The 23,356-nt window shown below is 45.5% G+C and overlaps 1 protein-coding gene across 1 annotated transcript in view; it reads right to left on the reverse strand.

Moving 5' to 3' along the window:
- Positions 1-23,356, reverse strand: part of vwa8 (von Willebrand factor A domain containing 8) — a 329,616-nt gene that overhangs the window by 124,329 nt on the left and 181,931 nt on the right. The window contains exons 25-26 of the mRNA XM_080204136.1: positions 16,223-16,428; positions 12,201-12,352 (exon numbers count right to left, since the gene is read on the reverse strand). Coding sequence (XP_080060262.1) covers positions 12,201-12,352; positions 16,223-16,428 — 358 coding nt within the window. The remainder of the gene's footprint in view (positions 1-12,200; positions 12,353-16,222; positions 16,429-23,356) is intronic.

Raw genomic sequence — 23,356 nt, forward strand, 5'->3', positions numbered from 1 at the left:
CTATAGCTCAGTGAACCTCACATTTGTGGTGGGTAAATTATTGGAAGGTATTTTGAGAGATGGGATTACAGGCATTTAGAGACACAAGGACTGATTAGGGACAGTCAGCATGGCTTTGTGAGTGGAAAATCACACCTCACAAATTTGATTGAGTTCTTTGAAGGGGTAACTGAGAAGGTAGATGAGGGCAGTGCAGTTGATGTTGTCTACATGGACTTTAGCAAGGCCTTTGACAAGGCACCACATGGTAGGTTGTTGCATAAGTTAAATCTCATGGGATCCAGGGTGAGATAGCTAAATGGATACAAAATTGGCTTGATGACAGAAGCCAGAGAGTGATTGTAGAGGGTTGTTTTTCAAACTGGGGGCCTGTGACCAGCAGTGTGCTTCAGGAATCAATGCTGGATCTATTGTTATTTGTCATTTATCATTTATATTAATGATTTGGATGAGAATATAGGAGGCATGGTTAGTAGGTTTGCAGATGACACAAAGATTGGCGCATAGTGTACAATAAAGAAGGTTATCTGGAATTGTAGCGGGGTCTTGATCAATGGGCCAGTGGGCTGACGGATGGCAGATGGAGTTTAATTTAAATAAATGTGAGGTAATGCATTTTGGGAGACTGAACCAGGGCAGGACTCATTCAGTTAATGGCAGGGCATTGGAAAGGGTTACAGAACAAAGGATCGAGGGGTACAAGTTCATAGCTCCTTGAAAGTGGAGTCACAGGTGGATGGTGCAGTGAAGAAGGCATTCAGCACGCTTGATTTCACTGGTCAGAAAACAGGAGTTGGGGTGTCATGTTGAAGTTGGAGAAGACATTAGCAAGGCCACACTCGGAATGCTGTGTACAACATAAAAACATAGAACATTACAGCACAGTACAGGCCCTTTGGCCCTCAATGTTGTGCCATGCTATGTCCAATCCCAAGATCAAGCTATCACCTCCCTATAATTCTGGAGTGCTCCATGTGCCTATCCAATAACTGCTTGAAAGTTCCTAAAGTGTCCGACTCCACTATCACAGCAGGCAGTCTATTCCATACCCCAACCACCAAGAATCTACCTCGGACATCCCTCCTATATCTCCCACCATGAGCCTTATAGTTATGCCCCTAGTAAGAGCTACATCCACCCAAGGAAACAGTCTCTGCACGTCCACTCTATCAATCCCTCTCATCATCTTATAAACCTCTAATAAGTCGCCTCTCATCCTCCTCCTTTCTAAAGAGAAAAGCCCCAGCTCTCTCAATCTTTCCTCATAAGACCTACCCTCCAAAGCAGGCAGCATCCTGGTAAATCTCCACTGCACTCTCTCTAATGCTTCCACACCCTTCTTATAATGAGGTGACCTGAACTGAACACAATATTCCAGACGTGATCTCACCAATGTCCAGTATAGTTGCAGCATAACCCCACGGCTCTTAAACTCAAACCCCTGTTAATAAATGCTAACACACTATAAGCCTTCTTCACAGCTCTATCCACTTGAGTGGCAACCTTCAGAGATCTGTGGATATGAACCCCAAGATCTCTCTGTTCCTTCATGTTCCTTAGAACCATGCCGTTGACCCTGTAATCTGCACTCAAGTTTGTCCTACCAAAATGAATCACCTCATGCTTATCAGGGTTAAACTCCATCTGCCACTTTTCGGCCCAGCTCTGCATCCTATCAATGTCTGTTTGCAGCCTGCAAGAGCCCTCCACCTCATTCACTACTCCACCAATCTTAGTGTCGTCAGCAAATTTACTAATTCACCCTTCAGCCCCTTCTTCCAAATCATTGATAAAAATCACAAATAGCAGAGGACCCAGCACTGACCCCTGTGTTACACCGCTGGTAACTGGCCTCCAGTCTGAAAATTTTCCCTCCAGCACCACCCTCTGTCTTCTATGATACAGCCAGTTACTTATCCAATTGGCCAAATTTCCTTCTATCCCACACCTCCGTATCTTCTTCATCAGCCTACCATGGGGAACCTTATCAAACGCCTTACTAAAATCCAGGTATACGACATCAACTGCTCTACCTTCATTAACACACTTAGATACCTCCTCAAAGAATTCAATCAAATTTGTGAAGCAGGACTTACCCCTCACAAAACCGTGCTGACTATCCTGCATTAAACTGAATCTTTCCAAATGGCCACAAACCCTATTTCTCAGGACCCTTTCCATTAACTTACCGACCACCAAAGTAAGACTAACTGGCCTATAATTACCAGGGTCATTCCTATTTCCTTTCTTGAAAAGAGGAACAACATTTGCCACTCTCCAGTCCTCTGGCACTATCCCTGTGCACAGTGAAGACCCAAAGTTCAAAGCTAAAAGCTCTGCAATCTCATCCCTTGCCTCCCAAAGTATCCTAGGATGTATCCCATCTGGCCTAGGCAACTTACCCACCCTCAGGTTTTTCAAAATTGCTAATTCACCTTCCCTCAGGACATCTACCTCCTCCATCCTATCAGCCTGTATCATGCACTCCTCCTCAAAAACATGGCCTCTCTCCATAGTGAACACTGAAGAAAACTATTCATTCAGTGCCTCACCTATCGCTTCTGACTCCATGCACAAGTTTCCACTACTATGCTTGACTGGCCCTAACCTCACCCTGGTCATTCTTTTATTTCTCACATAAGAGTAAAAAGCCTTGGGGTTTTCTTTTATCTGACTGCTAAGGACTTCTCATGCCCTCTCCGAGCTCTCCTAAGCCCTTTCTTTAACTCATTTCTAGCCACTTGTAACACTCAAGCGACCCAACTGAACCTTGTTTTTTTCATCCTTACATATGCTTCCTTTTTCTTCTTGACAAGACATTCAACCACCTTTGTGAACCATGGTTCCCTCACTCGGCCATTTCCTCCCTGCCTGCCAGGGACATATCTATCGAGGACATGCGGTATTTGTTCCTTAAAAAAGCTCTACTTTTCATTTGTGCCCATACCTGACAGTCTCTGCTCCCATCTTATGCTCCCTAATTCTTGCCTAATTGCATCATAATTACCCCTGCTCCAATTATAAACCTTGCCTTGTCGTGTGACCCTATCCTTCTCCATTGCAATAATGAAGGACACCGAATTGTGGTCACTATCTCCAAAGTGCTCTCCCACAAACAAATCTAACACTTGGTCCAGTTCATTACCCAGTACCAAGTCCAATGTGGCCCCACCTCTTGTCGGCTTACTCACATATTGTGTCAGGAAACTCTCCTGCACACACTGTACAAAAAGTGTCCCATCTGAACTATTCGAGCTATAAAGGTTCCAATCAATATTTGGAAAGTTAAAGTCGCCCATGGTATCTACCCTGTGACCTCCACACCTATCTATAATCTACTTTGCCATTTCCTCCTCCACATCTCTATTACTATTTGGGGGCCTATAGAAAACGCCTAACAGTGTGACCAATCCTTTCCTATTTCTAAGTTCAGCCCATATTACCTCAGTAGGCAGTGTACAGTGTACAGTTCTGGTCGCTCTATTATAGAAAGGATATTATCAAACTAGAAAGAGTGCAGAAAAAATTTAGAATGCGACCCAGAACTTGATGGTTTGAGTTATAAGAAGAGGCTGGATAGACTGTGACTTTTTTCTCTGGAGCACAGGAGGCTGAGAGACGATCTTGCAGAGGACTTTAAAATAATGAGGGGCATATTTTCCTAAAGGTAGGGGAGTCTAAAACTAGAGGGCTTGATTTAGGGTCAGAGGGGAGAGATACAAAAGTGCCCAAAGGGGCAATTTTTTCACAGAGGGTGGCATCTGGAACAAGTTGCCAGAGGTAGTAGTAGAGGCAGGTAAAATTTTGTCTTTTAAAAAGCGTTTAGACAGTTAAATGGATAAGATGGGTAAAGAGGAATATGGGCCAAATGCAGGCAATTGGGGCTAACGTAGGGGTTTAAAAAAGGCCTTTACTGCGATGTGGTTAAAGTATTTAGGGGGGGCACGGTGGCTAGCATTGCTGTCTCAGAGCGCCAGGGACCCGGATTCAATTTCTGGCTTGGGTCACTGTCTGTGTAGAGTTTGCACATTCACCCCGTGTCTGCGTGGGTTTCCTCTGGGTGCTCCGATTTCTTCCCATAGTCTGAAAGATGTGCGGGTTAGGTTGATTGGCTCTGTGAAGTTGCCACTCAGTGACACTACCTCTTCGATGCATTTTTTAATTCTTTCGTCAATCTACGATGTTTCCCCTCGAGATCTATTTCTAATTTTCTTTGTTATTTCAGGTCATTTATTCTCTTTCTCTGCAGCGAAGAATGAATACAAGTATTAACAAGTTTGCCACTGAATGATTTTCAATTACAGTATCACCCATATTTGTCTTTCAGGGATTCATTTTAATCCGGCTGCCATCTTTTTCTCAATATGGCCGTAAAAGCTTTAATTATTACCATTGATCGGTTTTTTCTCATATTCCTCTTCTGCAAATCTTACTACTTTTCTTCATATCACTCCCAGTCTGCCTCATTGTTTTGTGCTAAATCTCAATTCTTTTTTTGTCAATATGTAATGGTCTGTAATTTATGTAAAAACTCTTGCCCTTGACAGTGTATATGTAGGTCTTACCTTGTATTCAAACCAAGGCTCTCTTTCTCAATCCATTCACCGACTAAACCTGCAGTGGACAATCTCATCATTCTGCTCGACTCAACATCAGGGATGCAGTTCTCCAGCCTGGGCACATTGCCGGACTGTACATCTGCCTCTTTTGCTGTTTTGGATAAACCCCAATCAAGAACCCATTGCTCAAAACTTCTTTCAACAGCCCTGCCACTTTCCTCCTCAGTTAGTCAGGAGTCTGTGGCCCGACTCTACAATCCTGTTCATTCTTGCTGAGGGCCTGGATATTCACCAGCCACCCCATCCCCCCCAACCCGAGTCTAAATCAAGTTGGAAATGTGATCACTTTTAGTTTGAAATTCCTTATTTACAAATTAATGCAACAAAAGACTGGATTGGCAATGAGCATGAACTTAATGGGCTGAAAGACGGCCTCCTGTGCTGTAATGATTAAGTATTGCTGTTTGTATGTGCTGTTGATAACTTGCAGCTAAATCCAGAAACAACTTCAACTTGATATCCAATTGAGGAGGCAGGAAACACAGTAATCCTGGTGTGTTTTGCTTAGATTTATATCTCTTTTTAAGCCATACTTTAAACTTTAGTTTACTTTATTTACAATGAAAAATGACAAACACAGAACTCTACACAGCGTTTGAGTGAAATTTCCCATCAAATTACAGGGCCAATTACAACTGGTGCCAGCTACAAACTTTGTCTCTTTAAGAGAGGCATTCTTCCTTACACAATGGGTCAAAGTCAGCCCCCAGTATTGGTGAAGCACAGGTTGGAAATCAGAATTTGGCTCTATGGGGCCAACTCATGTGTCCAGTTAACCAAGAGTCTATACCCGGGGCAGAAACTTGCACAATCTCTTCCTCGCAGCATCTTGTGCAAGATAAATGCACAGCTTTTCCTCACACAGCGACACATACTGATTCAGAAATTAACATCCTGGCTACTTTCACTTAAACTACAGATGGAAACTGCCCGTCATTCCACACGGACAAAGGGGTCAGTGGATGCCTTGGTGGTTATTTTCCAGACGTCGCTGGATTCCGGGGAAGTGCCGGAAGATTGGAAAACGGCAAATGTTACGCCGTTGTTTAAGAAGGGTGCCAGGCAAAAGGCAGGGAATTACAGGCCGGTTAGTTTAACGTCTGTTGTAGGTAAAATGTTAGAATCCGTCATCAAGGAGGAAATAGCGAGGCATCTTGAGGGGAATTGCTTGATAGAGCAGACGCAGCACGGTTTCGTTAAAGGGAAGTCGTGTCTGATGAATTTACTGGAGTTCTATGATGATGTGTCTAGGGCGGTGGATAGAGGAGAGCTGGTGGATGTGGTCTTTCTTGATTTTCAGAAGGCGTTTGACAAGGTACCTCACAAGAGGTTATTGCAGAAGGTCAGGGGACATGGAGTTGGGGGTAGGGTGTTAGCGTGGATAGAGGATTGGTTGTCAAATAGGAGGCAGAGAGTGGGGGTCAATGGGTGCTATTCGGATTGGCGGTTGGTGACTAGTGGAGTGCCCCAGGGGTCGGTGCTGGGGCCTCAGCTATTTACCATTTATATAGATGATCTGGAGGAGGGAACCGAGTGTATGGTGTCGAAATTTGCTGATGACACCAAGATTAGTGGAACGGCAAATTGTGCGGAGGGTGTGGAGAGTCTACAGAAGGATCTAGATAGGCTGGGCGAATGGGCCAGGAAATGGCAAATGGAATTTAATGTTGGCAAGTGCGAGGTGGTCCACTTTGGTAGGAATAATGGTAGGAAGGATTAATACTTACGTGGCAAACAACTGCAGCAGGCGACGGTGCAGAGGGACCTCGGGGTCCTTGTGCATGAGTCGCAAAAACCCAGCTTGCAGGTGCAGCAGGTGGTCAGGAAGGCGAATGGGATGCTGGCCTTCATAGTGAGGGGGATTGAATATAAAAGTAGGGAGGTCTTGCTGCAGCTGTATAGGGCATTGGTGAGGCCGCAGCTGGAGTACTGTGTGCAGTTTTGGGCGCCGTACTTACGCAAGGATATTTTGGCCTTGGAGGGAGTGCAGAGGAGGTTTACTAGGCTGATACCGGAGTTGAGGGGATTGAGCTATGAGGAGAGGCTGAATAGACTAGGCTTGTACTCGTTAGAGTTTAGAAGAATGAAGGGAGATCTCATTGAGACGTATAAGATGATGAATGGGATGGATAGGATAGAGGTGGAGAGACTCTTCCCGCTCAGAAAGGACAGTAGGACTAGGGGGCACAGCCTCAAGATAAAGGGGGGGCTGTTTAGAACGGAGTTGAGGAAGAACTTCTTCGCTCAAAGGGTGGTGAATCTCTGGAATTCTCTGCCCGTTGAAGTGGTGGAGGCTACCTCGCTAAATATTTTTAAGACGCGGGTTGATGGGTTTTTGATAAGAGAGGGGATTAAGGGTTATGGGGAGAGGGCGGGAATGTGGAACTGAGCCACGACAGATCAGCCATGATCTTATTGAATGGCGGGGCAGGCTCGAAGGGCTAGATGGCCTACTCCTGCTCCTATTTCTTATGTTCTTATGTTCTTAACCCTTTCAAACAGAGTGCTGGCCCCCAGCTCAACTCTGCTCAGGGCTGTGCCCAGCAGGTTAACAAACCTGTCAGTGTAAAGAATGTGGTCTTTCATCAGCTCCTCTCAAAAAAATGTATTTGCTTGGCACGGTTTAAATGAATGCACTTTTTTCCCATCACCCATCTCTTAGCCTGGATAGGCTGAGCGAGTGGCTGAGGACCTGGCAGATGGAGTATAATGTTAGCAAGTGCGAGGTTATCCACTTTGGTAGAAATAATAGAAGGAGGGATTATTATTTAAAAGGTGAAAAGTTGCAGCATGCTACGGTGCAGAGGGACCTGGGGGTCCTTGTGCACGAATCGCAAAAACCCAGTCTGCAGGTGCAGCAGGTGATCAAGGCGGCGAATGGAATGTTGGCCTTTATCGCGAGGGGGATAGAATATAAAAGTAGGGAGGTCTTGCTGCAACTGTGCAGGGTACTGGTGAGGCCGCAGCTGGAGTACTGTATGCAGTTTTGGTCGCCGCACTTGCGGGAGGATATATTGGCCTTGGAGGGAGTGCAGAGAAGGTTCACTAGGCTGAGATGAGGGGGTTGGCCTATGAAGAGAGACTAAATAGACTGGGTCTGTACTCGTTGGAGTTTAGAAGGCTGAGGGGGGATCTTATAGAGACGTATAAGATAATGAAGGGGATAGATAGGGTAGAAGTAGAGAGATTCTTCCCGCTTAGAAAGGATAGCAGGAGTAGAGGGCACAGCCTCAAGATAAGGTGGGGGACAGTTTAGATCGGAGTTGAGGAGGAACTTCTTCACTCAAAGGGTGTTGAATCTCTGGAATTCTCTGCCCGTTGAAGTGGTGGAGGCTACCTCGCTGAATATATTTAAGTCACGGGTAGATAGGTTTCTGATAGACAGGGGAATTAAGGGTTATGGGGAGAAAGTGGGAAAGTGGAACTTATCCACTTCAGATCAGCCATGATCTTATTGAATGGTGGGGCAGGCTCGAAGGGCTAGATGGCTTACTCCTGCTCCTATTTCTTATGTTCACTGACTTAAACACAGGACTAACAAGCTCAATCTTTTTGCCTTGTATACTGCTGTTCTTTCGAAATTTTAGTCAGTACACCAACTGTTCTTCAAAACACAAGTCGAAAATCTACTTACTGTTCATTCAGGATTAAGGGAAAGAAACTGAGAAATTTGGTGTGGGCAATTGAGCTGTCTTTAGCATTGCTCATAAATGATGCACCATTCCATTCGAAAGAGCACTGGGCAATCTTCCCAAAGTACATTTACGATCAGATTAGGAGTTGGAACAGAGGCTAACTAACTCTGCCAGACGTCAAACACTTGACATAATAATTACTGCACAAAATTGCTTTTAAGACATGCTCTCAAGCTGCACACTAAAACTAACTTCTACTGGCTACAGTTCTGGTTGAAAGCCCTCTAACTCTGGCAGGGTAATTCTCTTGCTGCCACTTGGTAAAATACCATTCATGGCCATGATTGGTTTACTAAGCATGAACTAGACTGGAATATGTTCATTATATCCAAATATCCTTGCATATAGTTAAGATCATTCCACATCTGCCATGTGCAGAACTGGGTAGAATGGTCAAACCAATTTAAATTCTTACTTTTGGTACAGCAAGTGGGTGAGGTAAAGTATGTTGTGCTGATGCCATCAAAAGTTAGAGGTAGCTGAACAAGTTAAGCAATTTATGGAAGTAATTTCTACCAGAATAGGATTGTCCTCCAAGTTAGCAAGCTGGCAGTGTGAGGTTTGGCAGGTTTGAAACTGTGCGCTTACGCTGGTTTGCGTACAAGTGTGCTCAGTTGTGCTGATGTGCTTGTTTATGTGAGAGAAACAGGAATTTATGTGGGGAGAAGTTCAAATGATAACTTGTTGATAAAGTTCTTGTTTTCCAGACTCTCTTAAAACAAAAGTCTCCAAGAGTCTGTGCAATGTTCTCCCATCCCCATTCATGCACAGGTGGTGTCCAAGTGCTTGCTCCATTGTACTTACACTGGGATCTTTCCACAAGTCATATTTTGCTGTTAATTATAATGAATTATCTATTATAATTCCACTATTGATTAAATATCTCAACGTAATGAAGAATTCTTTGACACTGCCTGTTTGCCAAGGTTTTTGGTTAGTCAGCAAGCGAAAACCATATACACATGGCCTCTGGGAATTATACAAGTAAAGCTTCTCTCAGTGCTGCCTCATACCATTAAAGCTGATTTTACAATAACCTGCACCAAAACACTGGTTCAGTGGGTGCGACTTCAAGTCTGAAGATTGAGGGTTCAAACTCCACTGCAGGATTTTCGACTTGGAATGCAATACTGAGGGAATATAGCACTGTCACCATTCGAATAATAAACCAAACTCCAGTCTGTCTCCTAAAGTGGATGTAAAAGATCTCATGACACTATTTTGTAGGTAAGTTCTCCTGCTGCCTCACTTGAACTGAATGTAAAGCATTTTGAAACATTGTGAGAAGTGGAAATACTTTATAAATATAAGTTTTTTCTTCCCTGTGACAGCTTGTTTTGCCAAATGTATATGACACAGGCAGATTGCTCAATGAAGCAAGAGCATCCATAGCCTTGGATATCACAACACAACAACCGTAGGGCATGGAACTTACAACTACATGGAGTGGCTGGGATGATTAGTATAGATGTTTCCGAGAAGGGAGGCAATGGGGAGGAGGTTAGGTAGTAACATGTGAGAGATAGGAATTGAAGAAATTACTGATAAGGTAAGGTGAAGTAAGATGGGAGGAAACTGGTGTGAACAAATACCTGGAAGGGCTGAATGGCCTTTCTCTGTACTATTAATTGTATGTACATTAATGTTCAGTTTTGTGATTTTAATACTGAAATCGTACTGGACAGATAAGCTAGAATTATAAAAGTCAGTTCACATTCATTCCCTCTGACACCAGCACACAGTGACAGCAGTCTGCACCATATATAAGATACGCTGCAGCATCTCGCCATCACGGAAACATAGAAAACGCAGGAGGCCATTTGGCCCTTTGTGCCTGCTCTGATGTTCATTGGTTGATCATCCAACTCAATAGCCAGATCCCGCCTTCCCCCAAAGGTTCCTTTGACAGCACTTTCCAAACCTGCAACCTCGCGAAGGCAACAGATGCATGAAAACATCACCATCTGCAAGTTACCCCTCAAGTCATTTGCATTTCTGACTTGGAAATATATCACTGTTGCTTCAACGACACTGGGTCAAAATCCTGGAACTCCCTCTCTAACAGCACTCTGGGTGTAGTTACACATCACGGACTCAGCAGTTCAAGAAAGCAGCTCACCGCCACATTCTCAAGGGCAGTTAGGGATGGGCAACAAATGCTGGCCTTACCAATGATGCCCACATCCCATAGCATAATAAACAAAAAGCCCTGAGATGCCAGGTGACTGAAAGAGGCACTGTGCGAAGCTTCTTGTGTCTAAATCTGGGAACAGGAGAAAAAGGCAAGTGTCAAGGGTCCGGTTGGGGAGCGTAAAAAAGCCCGGAAGTTGGTTGGCAGGGTGGGGGGAGCAATTGGGATCTTGTGCAGAAGGCAGTCTGGAGGTCGCTCGGCCTTAAGGGGAGTGTGCTCCCATTCAGACTTTAATGGAGCCTCCCCTCCCCTGCACTCAGCCTCCAAACTTCTCACCCACGCCCGCTTAAAAATTGAGGCTGGGTGGGAAACGGCCATTCATTGAAATCTTGTCCACCCCAGCGTAACGTCATTAGGTTGCAGTGTTAATGTAAGCCTTACTTGTGACTATAAATAAACTTCTTTTTAAAATTGTTGTGCGGTTGGAACAGGTGAGAATCTGGAGGGAATCCTATTTGTGAAGTTTCGCAATCCTCCTACTGATTCAGAACCTGACGGGGAAAGGGGGCAGTGTTAAATTCTGGCTTATTATTCTTCTGCTTTCCCTTTCGCATCTATTTAAAAAAGGGGACACTCCTCAGTTATACCTATTGCAATGATGTGCAGCACCGTGGCCGCCCCATCTTCCCAATTTAACAGTACGGGTAGTTTGCATAAAAGCTCTAGCACCTTCTGAATTTCATCACAGTAGCCTGCATCAAACTCATTAGTCATGGATTTATTTATCTGTGGTCACAAGCAGGCTCACACATGGGAGGAAACTGGAGCACCAGGAGGAAACCCGTGCAGATTCTGCACAGACAGTGACCCAAGCTGGGAATCGAACCTGGGTTCTTGGTACTGTGAGGCAGCAGATCTAATCATTGTGCCACCGAATCCTTGTGCCAGTGTCTCAGGGCCTCAGGTCTCCGCTGTCAATAACACAAGGAAATAGTGTATTGTTGTCCCATCACATTATCACCTCACAGAGTTCATCAACACCAAATGCAGCAGAATCCAGCTTATCCGCCTCCACTCAATTCACCACTCAAGAGCTTCAAGTGTCAGGACCCTGGATATTCAACTTTACTAGCCTCAGTGGAAATTTTGGCAGTTGGCAACAATAGGAAAATATCCTACATGAAAATTTACCAAAGGAAAATAAATACAATTCACTGTCATCCATTCCAAGAAAAATACTTGTTTCTTCTCTTTTTAATTATAGCAATATTTTAAGTAAAATTCTGGATCACATATGTAAGACATTCAGTTAGAAAGATTAATACTATTATCGGATACCAACTGGTGGGACAATCAACCCTTTGTGGATTGCAGAATTTCTGCATGAGAGTAGAAAATGTTAATTAGGCTCCAGATAGTGCTGTGCATCACAAATGTCAGCATTTCTCCCATTTTTCTAGTTGTGTGAGATGATAGACAAAATGTCCAAAAATTGCAATGTGTGATGGTTTATGATGCTTCTAAAACAAGTACAGACACAGAAAACCCAGTGAAGAAACAAATATTTCCCTTTATTGTAGATGATTTTCAATATACTCAAGTTAAATTAGTTACTAAACATTTTGCTACATGAACTAAGACATTTTATCACAAGATCTGAAGCTCACTCTTTGGTACCTATTGATACAGTAAGTATCAGTGAATAACGCAATGTGGCATTTTCAGTTCATTTAGAAGTTAACATATTGAGCTTACTCCTTGGCCAACTGGACATTAGTGGGCTTGGCTCCTATTGGGATCCCATGCTTGTGCAGTGTGTTAATCAGGATTTCACGCATTTCACTATTGTAGGAATCAAAGTCAAACACGTTCCGAACCACATTTGCGAGTCCCTCAGTAGGGAATTTCTGTAGAGACAGACAAAGCACAAAAATAGAGTAATGTAAAAATTTCCATTGACGCATTCATACATCATCCTGTGTGAGCTCTGAACTTTAATCCAGTTTATATGGCCACTTCAATTATTTCCTGAGACACAGAGTGTATTATTTCTGGAAACTGGATGCAAGTTTTAATTAACTGCTCATTGCTTTTTTTGGTGAAACAATCAGTACTATGCTTAAAGTTAGAAGCATTTACTACCTATTGCAATCTTAAGTGTTCTGTGTGAGAAAATAGTGCTTAGTACAAACTGGGTCAATAGTATCTCTGCCAAAAGGGACTCTGCTGAGATGTAGAGCATATTCAGATCTGGTCCGATTAAATAACCGCCTTAAAATTGCTATGAGAATGACAAATTAACAGTCATCACAACTCAGAATTGCTGGAAAGGCTTCTTCCATAAAACAATTTTGGGGAAGAGTATACGAGCAAGAATGTTTATATGTATCACACACTTATCCTGACATTCACTCATTAACTTACGAAGAACCAATTTCTCAACACAACTGGGTTAAATGTCCTCTTCTGGTTGCTTTTTTTTTCTCACCTTTCTTTTCAGTCTCTTTTTTCCCTCTCTCTTTTCATCAATCTCTTTATAATTCTCATCTATTTCATCTACTCTGACTCTTTAACTTTTTTTTGTCTCTGTCATTGTCTGTTTCTTTCTCTATCTTTTCTTATCATTGGGTAGAGATAGATTATCAAGCACAACATTCATAAGACATAATTATTGTTGCCTTATTATTAATTTGTATGCCCAGCAACTTATGGCACAATTATAGTGGACCGAAAGAATGAGAGAAAGAGTTCAGTTTATGTCCTACATCATACGAAACGTCACTGCATATTGAACACGACATGTGCCAACCACACTAATTTTCAACATGGTCCAGATAGGCAATTGGTTTTGTTTGTTGATAACAATGTCACTGCTGAATCTGAAGATCATGCATCTGAAGAATCCAATCCAGGATTTCAGCATATAATCTAGACTGCCAAATTAGTGCAGTGCTCAAGGAGCGCTGCATTGTCAGATGTGCTGACTTTGGGTAAGACATTAAACCAGAACTTGTCGCCCTCAGGAAGATTCACAGCATCCTGCAAAGATGCAGAAGGGAATTCCTGATGACCTGGTGAATATTCCTCCCTCCAACAGCAACACCAAAACTAAGTTGTCATTCAAAGAACTTGCATGCTAACTCACGGCCTTGCCTGCCACATAACAAAGTGGTGGCATTTCAAAAAATCTGTTCATTTCTAGGAAGTTCTGGGGGATGCCCAGGAATATATTGAGGCACTGTATTAATGCAAGTTCTTTCTTGCTTAGTATTTAGATTGCAGATGAAGACACACAAACATCACTCTTAACATTTCCACTCAGAATAAAACTTAACTTCTGTGCTTGAAATTACAAAGGATCCTCACGTGCTGAGCATTTGTTTGATTCTGCTGAAACTTATTGTTCGAAACTGTGATCATTGTTTCAGCTAGGAGAAGTGACACAAAACAACAATAACTTGTATCAATGTTGCACTATAATCGCACCACAAATTGCTGGAAATGTGAATTACTAAACAACAATATCGATGTGTCTGCATGCGTTTCCTACAGTTTCCTCCCAAAATCAAAGAGGTGTAGGTTAGGTGGATTGGCCATGGTAATGGGCTTACAGGAGTAGTTGTAGAGGGGGAGGTGGACCAGCATAAGATATTCTGTTGGAGAACTGGTACAGACTTGGTGGGCCAAATGGCCTCCTTCTACAATGCAGGGATTCTATGATTTAAAAAAAAGACACATCTCAAAACATCTCACCAATGGGCGAAAGCGCTAAAGAGATATGAAGGAAAGGCAGGATCAGGATATTGAATTTGATGATTAGTCATGATCAAAATTAATGCCACAGCTGGCTCGAAGGGCCAAATGACCTAATCCTGCTTCTATTTTCCAAGCTTCTATGTCCCATTGCATTACATTTAGAACAGAAAATTTCCTGCTCTTCACAAAACAACGCCAAAGGATCCTTGAATCCACCTGTGATAGCTAAACATCTCATCCAGAAGTCTGCTCTTCCAACATTTGCTCTGCACTGCACTAAAATGTCAACCTACATTATGTTCTCAAATCTCCAGCTTGAGCTTCATCCCATGGCCTTCTGATTAAAAATGAGCCCTCCGAGCCCTGATTTGTACCTCAGTAGACATTAGGTGGCATGAAAGATTCCTTAAAACCTACAACTTTGACTGACCACTGTAATGCTCTTCTATACTAAAGATGTATTTTATGTTCGTTCGTAGGATGCAAATGCTGCTTCGAAGACCAGTATTTATTTTCCATCCCTAATTACTCTTAAGAAGGTAATGGGTGAGTTGCCTTCTTGAACTGCTGCAGTCCCTGAGGTGCAGGTGCATCCACAGGGGCTGTTAGAGGTTGGGGGGAGAGGGTGGGGAGGGGAGGGTGGGGAGGGGAGGGGAGGGGAGGGGAGGGAAGGGGGGAGGTGGGGAGGGGAGGGTGGGGAGGGGAGGGGAGGGGGGGGAGGGGAGGGAGGGGGGAGGGGAGGGAGAGGGGAGGGGAGGGAAGGGGGGAGGGGAGTGTGGGGAGGGGAGTGTGGGGAGGGGAGTGTGGGGAGGGGAGGGTGGTGGGGGAGGGAGGGGAGAGGAGGGGAGGGAGGGGAGTGGAGGGTGGGGTGGGGAGGGGAGGGTGGGGTGCGGAGGGGAGGGAGGGGAGGGTGGGGTGCGGAGGGGAGGGTGGGGTGCGGAGGGGAGGGAGGGGAGGGTGGGGTGCGGAGGGGAGGGTGGGGTGCGGAGGGGAGGGAGGGGAGGGTGTGGAGGGTGGGGTGCGGAGCGGAGGGTGGGGTGCGGAGGGGAGGGTGGGGAGGGAGGGGTGCGGAGGGGAGGGAGGGGTGCGGAGGGGAGGGTGGGGAGGGAGGGGTGCGGAGGGGAGGGTGGGGGGGAGGGGTGCAGAGGGGAGGGAGGGGAGGATGGGGGGGTGGGGTGCGGAGGGGAGGGTGGGGGGGTGGGGTGCGGAGGGGAGGGTGGGGGGGTGGGGTGCGGAGGGGAGGGAGGGGAGGGTGGGGGGTGGGGTGCGGAGGGGAGGGAGGGGGGGTGGGGTGCGGAGGGGAGGGAGGGGGGGGTGGGGTGCGGAGGGGAGGGAGGGGGGTGGGGTGCGGAGGGGAGGGAGGGGAGGGGAGGGTGGGGGAGGGTGGGGAGGGGAGGGGAGGGGGACGGGGAGGGGAGGGGGAGGGAGGAGGGAGGGAGTGTTCATGAGGTGGAAGAAAAACAGTGAAGGGAGGGAGTGGAATGGTTTGCTCAATTGCCAGGCATCTCAATACGTTTTTCAGCCAACGTAGGACTTTTGATTTGAAGTCACTATTGTAACATTGGAAACACAGCAGTCAATTTGCACACAGCAAACTCCCACAGCAATGTGATAATGACCAGAATATCTCCTGTGATCTTAACTGAGGGGTAAATACTGGCCAGTACACTGGGGATAAGTCCCATGTATTTTCTTGCAACAGCGCCATGGGATCTTTTATATCCACCTGGGAGGACAGTTTGATGTTTCCGCCAAAAAATGGCACATTTAACAATACAGCTCTCCCTCGATACTGTAATGGAGCATCAGCTCAGGTCTTTTGCATTGTTAAAGTACATGAAAGATGAGAATTCATGGGCTCAATGGTCTTCCTTCTAGTCTGAGGAGCAATGGGATTATAAAACAATGGCTGTAGATTACACACAGTTCTGAAGGTCTCAGGGTTGGATAAATGAAAAGAGTATTTAAAACCAGGCAGGTTGTTCCTAGGGATAAACTGATGCCTACCTAAGCTCACATACCTGTAGATGTTTTACAATATTAACAACCTCCCTTGTTGAATAAGGGTAGGCTATGGTTCCTTGATCAGCCATGTTTCTCAACTCGCCAAAGGCAGACACAAGCTTTTGTAGAACTGATTCTGGAACATCAGGACCATACTGTTGAAGCATGGCCAGTTCAGATCGGGGCTTGGGATTATCAACTGCATTGCAGCTAAAAATATCACCTGTTGAAAAAGGAAGAAAAAAACTTATTGCATCAGATTGTTTGAAAGATAACAACTGCTGGTCCAAACCTCATATCTGTGGCATCATTTTACAGGGTTCCACTCCCACTGCGAAGTCTCGCTTGTTGGGACTGTGGCTCATTGAGTTGCTGCAATATATCACCTGCCTTTGACTGATGCTCCCCTCCAGGATAGCGACCTCACAAAATGTCCCTTAAAAGACTGATGTTTCAAATTGTCATTAATCTTATAATATGGCTATTCTGTTCACTTTTTTACACAATGAGTTATAGGGTCTGGAATGCAGTGGAGACAGGTTCAATCGAGGCATTCAAGAGGGCATTCGATGATTATATGAATAGAAATTCCCATGGGATTGCAGGCAAGAATAACTCTACTGCATCCATTGCAGCAAAAACATTATTTTATAATGTCAAATCCCTATAATGGAAATATAAGAACATAAGAAATAGGAGCAGGAGTAGGCCATCTGGCCCTTCGAGCCTGCCCCGCCATTCAATAAGATCATGGCTGATCTGTCGTGGCTCAGTTCCACTTTCCCGCCCTCTCCCCATAACCCTTAATCCCCTCTCTTATCAAAAACCCATCAACCCGCTTCTTAAAAATATTTAGCGAGGCAGCCTCCACCACTTCAACGGGCAGAGAATTCCAGAGATTCACCACCCTTTGAGTGAAGAAGTTCCTCCTCAACTCCGTTCTGAACTGCCCCCCCTTTATCTTGAGGCTGTGCCCCCTAGTCCTACTGTCTTTTTTGAGCGGGAAGAGTCTTTCCACCTCTATCCTATCCATCCCATTCATCATCTTATACGTCTCAATGAGATCTCCCCTCATTCTTCTAAACTCTAACGAGTACAAGCCTAGTTTATTCAGCCTCTCCTCGTAGCTCAACCCCCTCAACTCCGGTATCAGCCTAGTAAACCTCCTCTGCACTCCCTCCAAGGCCAAAATATCCTTGCGCAGGTGCGGCGCCCAAAACTGCACACAGTACTCCAGCTGCGGCCTCACCAATGCCCTATACAGCTGCAGCAAGACCTCCCTACTTTTATATTCAATCCCCCTCGCTATGAAGGCCAGCATCCCATTCGCCTTCCTGACCACCTGCTGCACCTGCAGGCTGGGTTTTTGCGACTCATGCACAAGGACCCCGAGGTCCCTCTGCACCGTCGCCTGCTGCAGTTTTTCGCCACGTAAGTAATAGTCCTTCCTACCATTCTTCCTACCAAAGTGGACCACCTCACACTTGCCAACATTAAATTCCATTTGCCATTTCCTGGCCCATTCGCCCAGCCTATCTAGATCCTTCTGCAGACTCTCCACACCCTCCGCACAATTTGCCTTTCCCCCAATCTTGGTGTCATCAGCAAATTTCGACACCCTACACTCGGTTCCCTCCTCCAGATCATCTATATAAATGGTAAATAGCTGAGGCCCCAGCACCGACCCCTGGGGCACTCCACTAGTCACCAACCGCCAATCCGAATAGCACCCATTGACCCCCACTCTCTGCCTCCTATTTGACAACCAATCCTCTATCCACGCTAACACCCTACCCCCAACTCCATGTCCTCTGACCTTCTGCAGTAACCTCTTGTGAGGTACCTTATCAAACGCCTTCTGAAAATCCAGAAAGACCACATCCACCGGCTCTCCTCTATCCACCGCCCTAGACACATCCTCATAGAACTCCAGTAAATTTGTCAGACACGACTTCCCTTTAATGAAACCGTGTTGCGTCTGCTCTATCAAGCAATTCCCTTCAAGATGCCTCGCAATTTCCTCCTTAATGACGGATTCTAACATTTTACCTACCACAGACGTTAAACTAACCGGCCTGTAATTCCCCGCCTTTTGCCTGGCACCCTTCTTAAACAACAGCGTAACATTAGCCGTTTTCCAATCCTCCGGCACTTCCCCGGAATCCAGCGACGTCTGGAAAATAACCACCAAGGCATCCACTATCACCTCCGCCATTTCTTTCAGAACCCTCGGATGCATTCCATCCGGTCCTGGGGACTTGTCCACAATCAGCCCCTCCAGTCTGTCGCGCACCACCTCTCTAGTAACAGTAATGTCATTAAGACCCTCCAGTCCTACCACCTTTCCATCGCTAACACCCGGCAAATTATTCACGTCCTCCTCCGTGAAGACAGAAACAAAAAAGTTATTCAAGACCTTAGCCATATCCCCATCCCCTACCACTAGGTCCCCTTTCTCATCCGCTAAGGGACCAACGTTCACCCTAGCCAGCCTCTTCCTTTTTATATATTTATAAAAACTCTTGCTATCCTTTTTTATATTAAGTGCTAGCCCAGCTTCATAGCTTCTTCTACCCTCCTTTATCAACTTTTTTGTCAATCTTTGTTGACATTTAAACCTTTCCCAATCCTCTTCTCGCCCACTGCTCTTAGCTACTCTAAATTCCTCCGCTTTTAATTTAACACTTTCCTTCACCTCCTTCGTTATCCACGGCTTATTACCTCTCTTCCTACTGTCCTTTTTGACCATCGGAATAAATTTCTGCTGAGCACCAAGAAAGATCTCCTTAAAGACCCTCCACTGCTCCTCAGCAGACCTACCTTCCAACGCACTCCCCCAGTCCACATTCGCCAATTCTTCTCTCATCCTACCATACTCCCCTCTATTCAAACAAAGGACACGTGTCCGGGAACCCACTTTCTCCTCCTCCATCTGCAACAGAAACTCCACCATACAATGATCACTCTCTCCAAGAGGATCCTTCACCTCAAGGTCCCTAATTCTACCCGCCTCATTACATAGCACCAGATCCAAGATAGCTCGCTCCCTCGTCGGCTCCAACACACACTGTTCCAGGAAACTATCCCGGCAGCATTCCAAGAACTCCTCCTCGAGCCCACCTCGTCCAACATGGGTCGACCAATCAATATGCAGATTGAAATCTCCCATAACTACTGCCGTCCCATTCCTGCACGCCGCACTTATTTGCGCGTTAACAGCCCGCCCCACCTCCAGATCATTATTCGGGGGCCTATAGACGACACCCACCAGCGTCTTCCTCCCTTTGCTGTTCCTAATCTCCACCCACAACGATTCCACTTTCTGCTCTTTGGCTCCGATATCATCCCTTGCTACCACCTTGATGCTGTCCTTAATCAGCAGAGCTACGCCACCCCCTCTTTCCTCCTGCCTATCCTTCCTAAACACTTGATAGCCCTGTACATTCATCTCCCAGTCCCTGTCACCTTGCAGCCACGTCTCTGTAATGGCCACCAGATCGTATCCATTTGTGTCGATCTGCGCCACCAGCTCATCCACTTTATTCCGAATGCTTCGTGCATTCAGATAAAGCGCTTTCATCCCAGCCTTCTTCTGGACCCTATTTGCCGTAACGCCACCACTTGGGACATCCTCAGCCTCTTCCCTTACCTGTACCCTATCCTTAACTGTAGACCTCCTAACATCACCTACCCTTGCACCCTCCCCCCCCCTAATTAGTTTAAAGCCCTGTCTACAGTTCTCTTTACTCGATTCGCCAGCACTCTGGTCCCAGCACGATTCAGACCAACCCCATCCTGCCCGAACAAGTCCCACCTACCCCAATACTGGTGCCAATGCCCCATAAATTCGATCCCATTCCTCCCACACCAATCTCTGAGCCACCCATTCACTTCCTTTATCCTGTCAACCCTACGCCCGTCTGCACTCGGTTCAGGCAGTAGCCCAGAGAAGACCACCTTGTCGGTTCTACTTTTTAATTCCATTCCCAGCTTCTCATACTCCCTCCCCAGATCCTCAGTCCGCACTTTGCCTACGTCGCTGGCACCCACATGTACCACCACAACTGGGTTCTCACCCTCCCACTCCAGATTCCTCTGCAGCCCAGCTGCGACATCCTGTACCCGAGCACCAGGCAGACAACACACCCTTCTGTGCACTTTGTCATTGTGACAAAGGACAGTGTCAATACCCTTCACCCCACTATCTCCAATCACTACTACGTTCCTTTTCCCCTTCTCTTTGCCTATGTCCTGCTGCATCACTGTACCGTGTGCAGTTTGCTCACCAACCTCACCTGCCTCGTCCTCTTCCAGACTGGAAGCAAGAACCTCAAACCTGTTATGCAGATTAAGAGGCTGAGGCCTCCGCTCCTCACCCCCCTTCCTCCTCCCAGCAGCCCCCTTTTGTCCCTGACCCTTAGATTTAGACAGTCTAGGGGGGGTGGATGTCACTTGCACCCCATTGACAATGACACCCTCTCTCCCCCTGATGAGCCTCAGTGTCTGTAGCTCAGAGGCCAGCTCATCCACCTTGAGCTGGAGCTCCTCCAGCAACCTGCACTTACTGCAGACATGGCCACTGGGAAGGACCCTGGGGTCCACCAGTTCCCACATCATACAGGAACCGCACATCACATGCCCCTCCATTATTCAATATAATTTGTTGTGGGAAAAAATATTTTCCTTGTTTTTTGCTGTAGTAGTTTTGAAAAAAAAAATTTTTTTTTTTCCTTGTTCTTTCCACCTGGCCTTTTTACCTTCCAGCCCTTTTTGATATTAAGCCCTAATAGCTCACTCTGCTGCCCTCTCACTCCGCTGCCCGCTCCGACGCTGCCCGCTATCTACACCAGGCCTCCTTTTAAACTTGGCGCTGATTTAAAGCTGATGGGCCACAACTGCCTGATAATCACTCCCTCACAATTCTTAAAGCAGTAAATACAATAAGTAAATGCTTTAAACAGTTCTACAAAGAACAAAGTGCTTTAAACTTATTTTAAACAGGTTTTTAACAGGTAAAGTCTTAGCTTTCTCTCTGATGCTCCTTCCTCGTCTGCTCCAGCAAACAATGTAAGGCTTCACCGTGTGGACACTTGATAATTAAAGCTGATGGGCCACAACTGCCTGATAATCACTCCCTCACAATCTTGTGACTTTGCAAATTGGCTAAACATCTTTGGAACACTGCAATGCAAGTATTAGTTGTATTGAATTTGTAATAGTGCAGTGGTGCAGCACCATCATCTGCTAGTGTAAAGATGCACTTTCACAGACTTCAAGTGCGAACACATTATTAAGAATTCTACAGCAGCCTCATGGTTGTAGCTAGCTTGCAAAATGTCTCTTGCTCCATGGGCGTGATTTCATACTCGAGTCCTGATTGGTCACATAGACACTTATACTGCTGTGTTGCCCTTAAAGGGACAATCACTGCAGTTAGCGTCAATGGAGATGGGTTCCCTGTATTGAACAAGTACCACGGTACATGGATACAGTCAGATAAGTAAATTGAAGGGCAGGCTGGTGAGGCCAAAGGTCTTCTATGGCAAGAGGCACAACACACAATAAGAGGTAAGCTTTTTAATTCAAAATAAAAATTTGTAACCCCAGGAAAAGAATCAAGCCCAACCACAACAAGTCAATTAACCAAAGAAAAATGCAGGTAACAACATATATAAAAGCAGCAATGAAGGTCCAACCAATGACTAAAAAACCTACTGCACCTTTATCTCAGTAGGCACATATGCAGCACTGTTCTTTTCATGTATAGAGCAACAAGTAGTAAGCAGCTAGTGAGAAAATTGCTGGATCTGATGGAGGACCAATTTGCAGTCGACACAGCCTCCAACATGCCAGGGTATTTCTTCCCTTGTAAAAAATTCAATCCCTGCAAGGTGGGCAATAAAGCCCACATGTCAGCTGTGGCTCAGCTCCTCACTCTCACGACTGAGTCATCAGGTTCTGGGTTCAAGTCTCACTTCAGGGCTTGAGCACAGAAATTAAGGCTGACACTCCCAGTGCAGCACTGAGGGAGTGTGGGACTGTCAGAGGTCCCATTTTTCAGATAAGACATTATGGAAAAGATACCATGCCCACTATTTTGAAGAAGAGTAGGATGTTGTCACAGCTGTGCTGGCCAATCAATTTGTTCCTCAATCAACATCAGAAAAACAGATGATTTGGTCATTACCAAGTTGCCAATTGGGAAGTTTGTTGTGTCTCCAAAATTACAACAATGACCGACCATACTTCAAAATAATTTAAATAAAATGGAAAATGATTATTCTTCAGAATTCCAAAGTTCAGACAATTGAGAAGACTTTTATTTAACTCGTTTAAGGGCTGTGGGCTTCACTGGCAAGGCCAGCATTCATTGCCTATCCCTAACTGCCCTTGAGAAGCTGTGTGTGCTGTGTGTGTGTGTGTGTGTGTGTGTGTGAGAGAGAGAGAGGCGGAGAGTGGGGGGTGGGGCACCCATACTTTTTTTTAACCCTCTGAGCTGATTATCAGCCCATTGAACTGCACTCAACGCTCCTTCTGTGGCCAACAAGTCCTGGTGTTGGACTCGAACTCAGAGCTTCTGGTCCAGTGGTGGGGGGTGCTACCGTTGCGCTCTGAGGTGTCCTAGTTAAGGTGATGTTACTGAACATAACCATATTAGGTGTATATATAAGAACAACCACTGAAGCATCCTGAATTTACAACGGGGCCTTCCTGTTATTAAATCAGTTCCCTTGCACTGCCACATAGTAACTGTCATCAAATACTTTCCGAATGTCAACAGCGCATAATACTTAAACTGAAGAATTCAACAAGTCAACAGAAATGGATAGGAAGAGAATAGTATTTTATTGCAACCATCTAACTTTAAATAATGCTGGTTAATGATGGGTTTCAGATAGTCAGTTAAGTTTGTTTATGGAACAGTAACAAAGAGGAGGAGGCAGCAGGTCTGAAATCCTCTGGGAGTGTGGTACTCATAATCTGGTTTTCGGTGCTGAATACTTGTGAGGGTGATGGAATCCCAGGCGAGTGAAGTCTTAAGCGCGTGTTTTGTTTTTCTGTTCTTTCTACCTAAGTTTTCTCATTTCTCCACATAAAACTCATTCTACCATGTCCTTGCCCAATCATCTAATCTGTCAACATCTCTTTGC

The sequence above is a fragment of the Carcharhinus amblyrhynchos genome, chromosome 15 (assembly GCF_965287045.1).
Source record: "Carcharhinus amblyrhynchos chromosome 15, sCarAmb.v2.hapA, whole genome shotgun sequence".
In the NCBI taxonomy this organism is placed as follows: domain Eukaryota; kingdom Metazoa; phylum Chordata; class Chondrichthyes; order Carcharhiniformes; family Carcharhinidae; genus Carcharhinus; species Carcharhinus amblyrhynchos.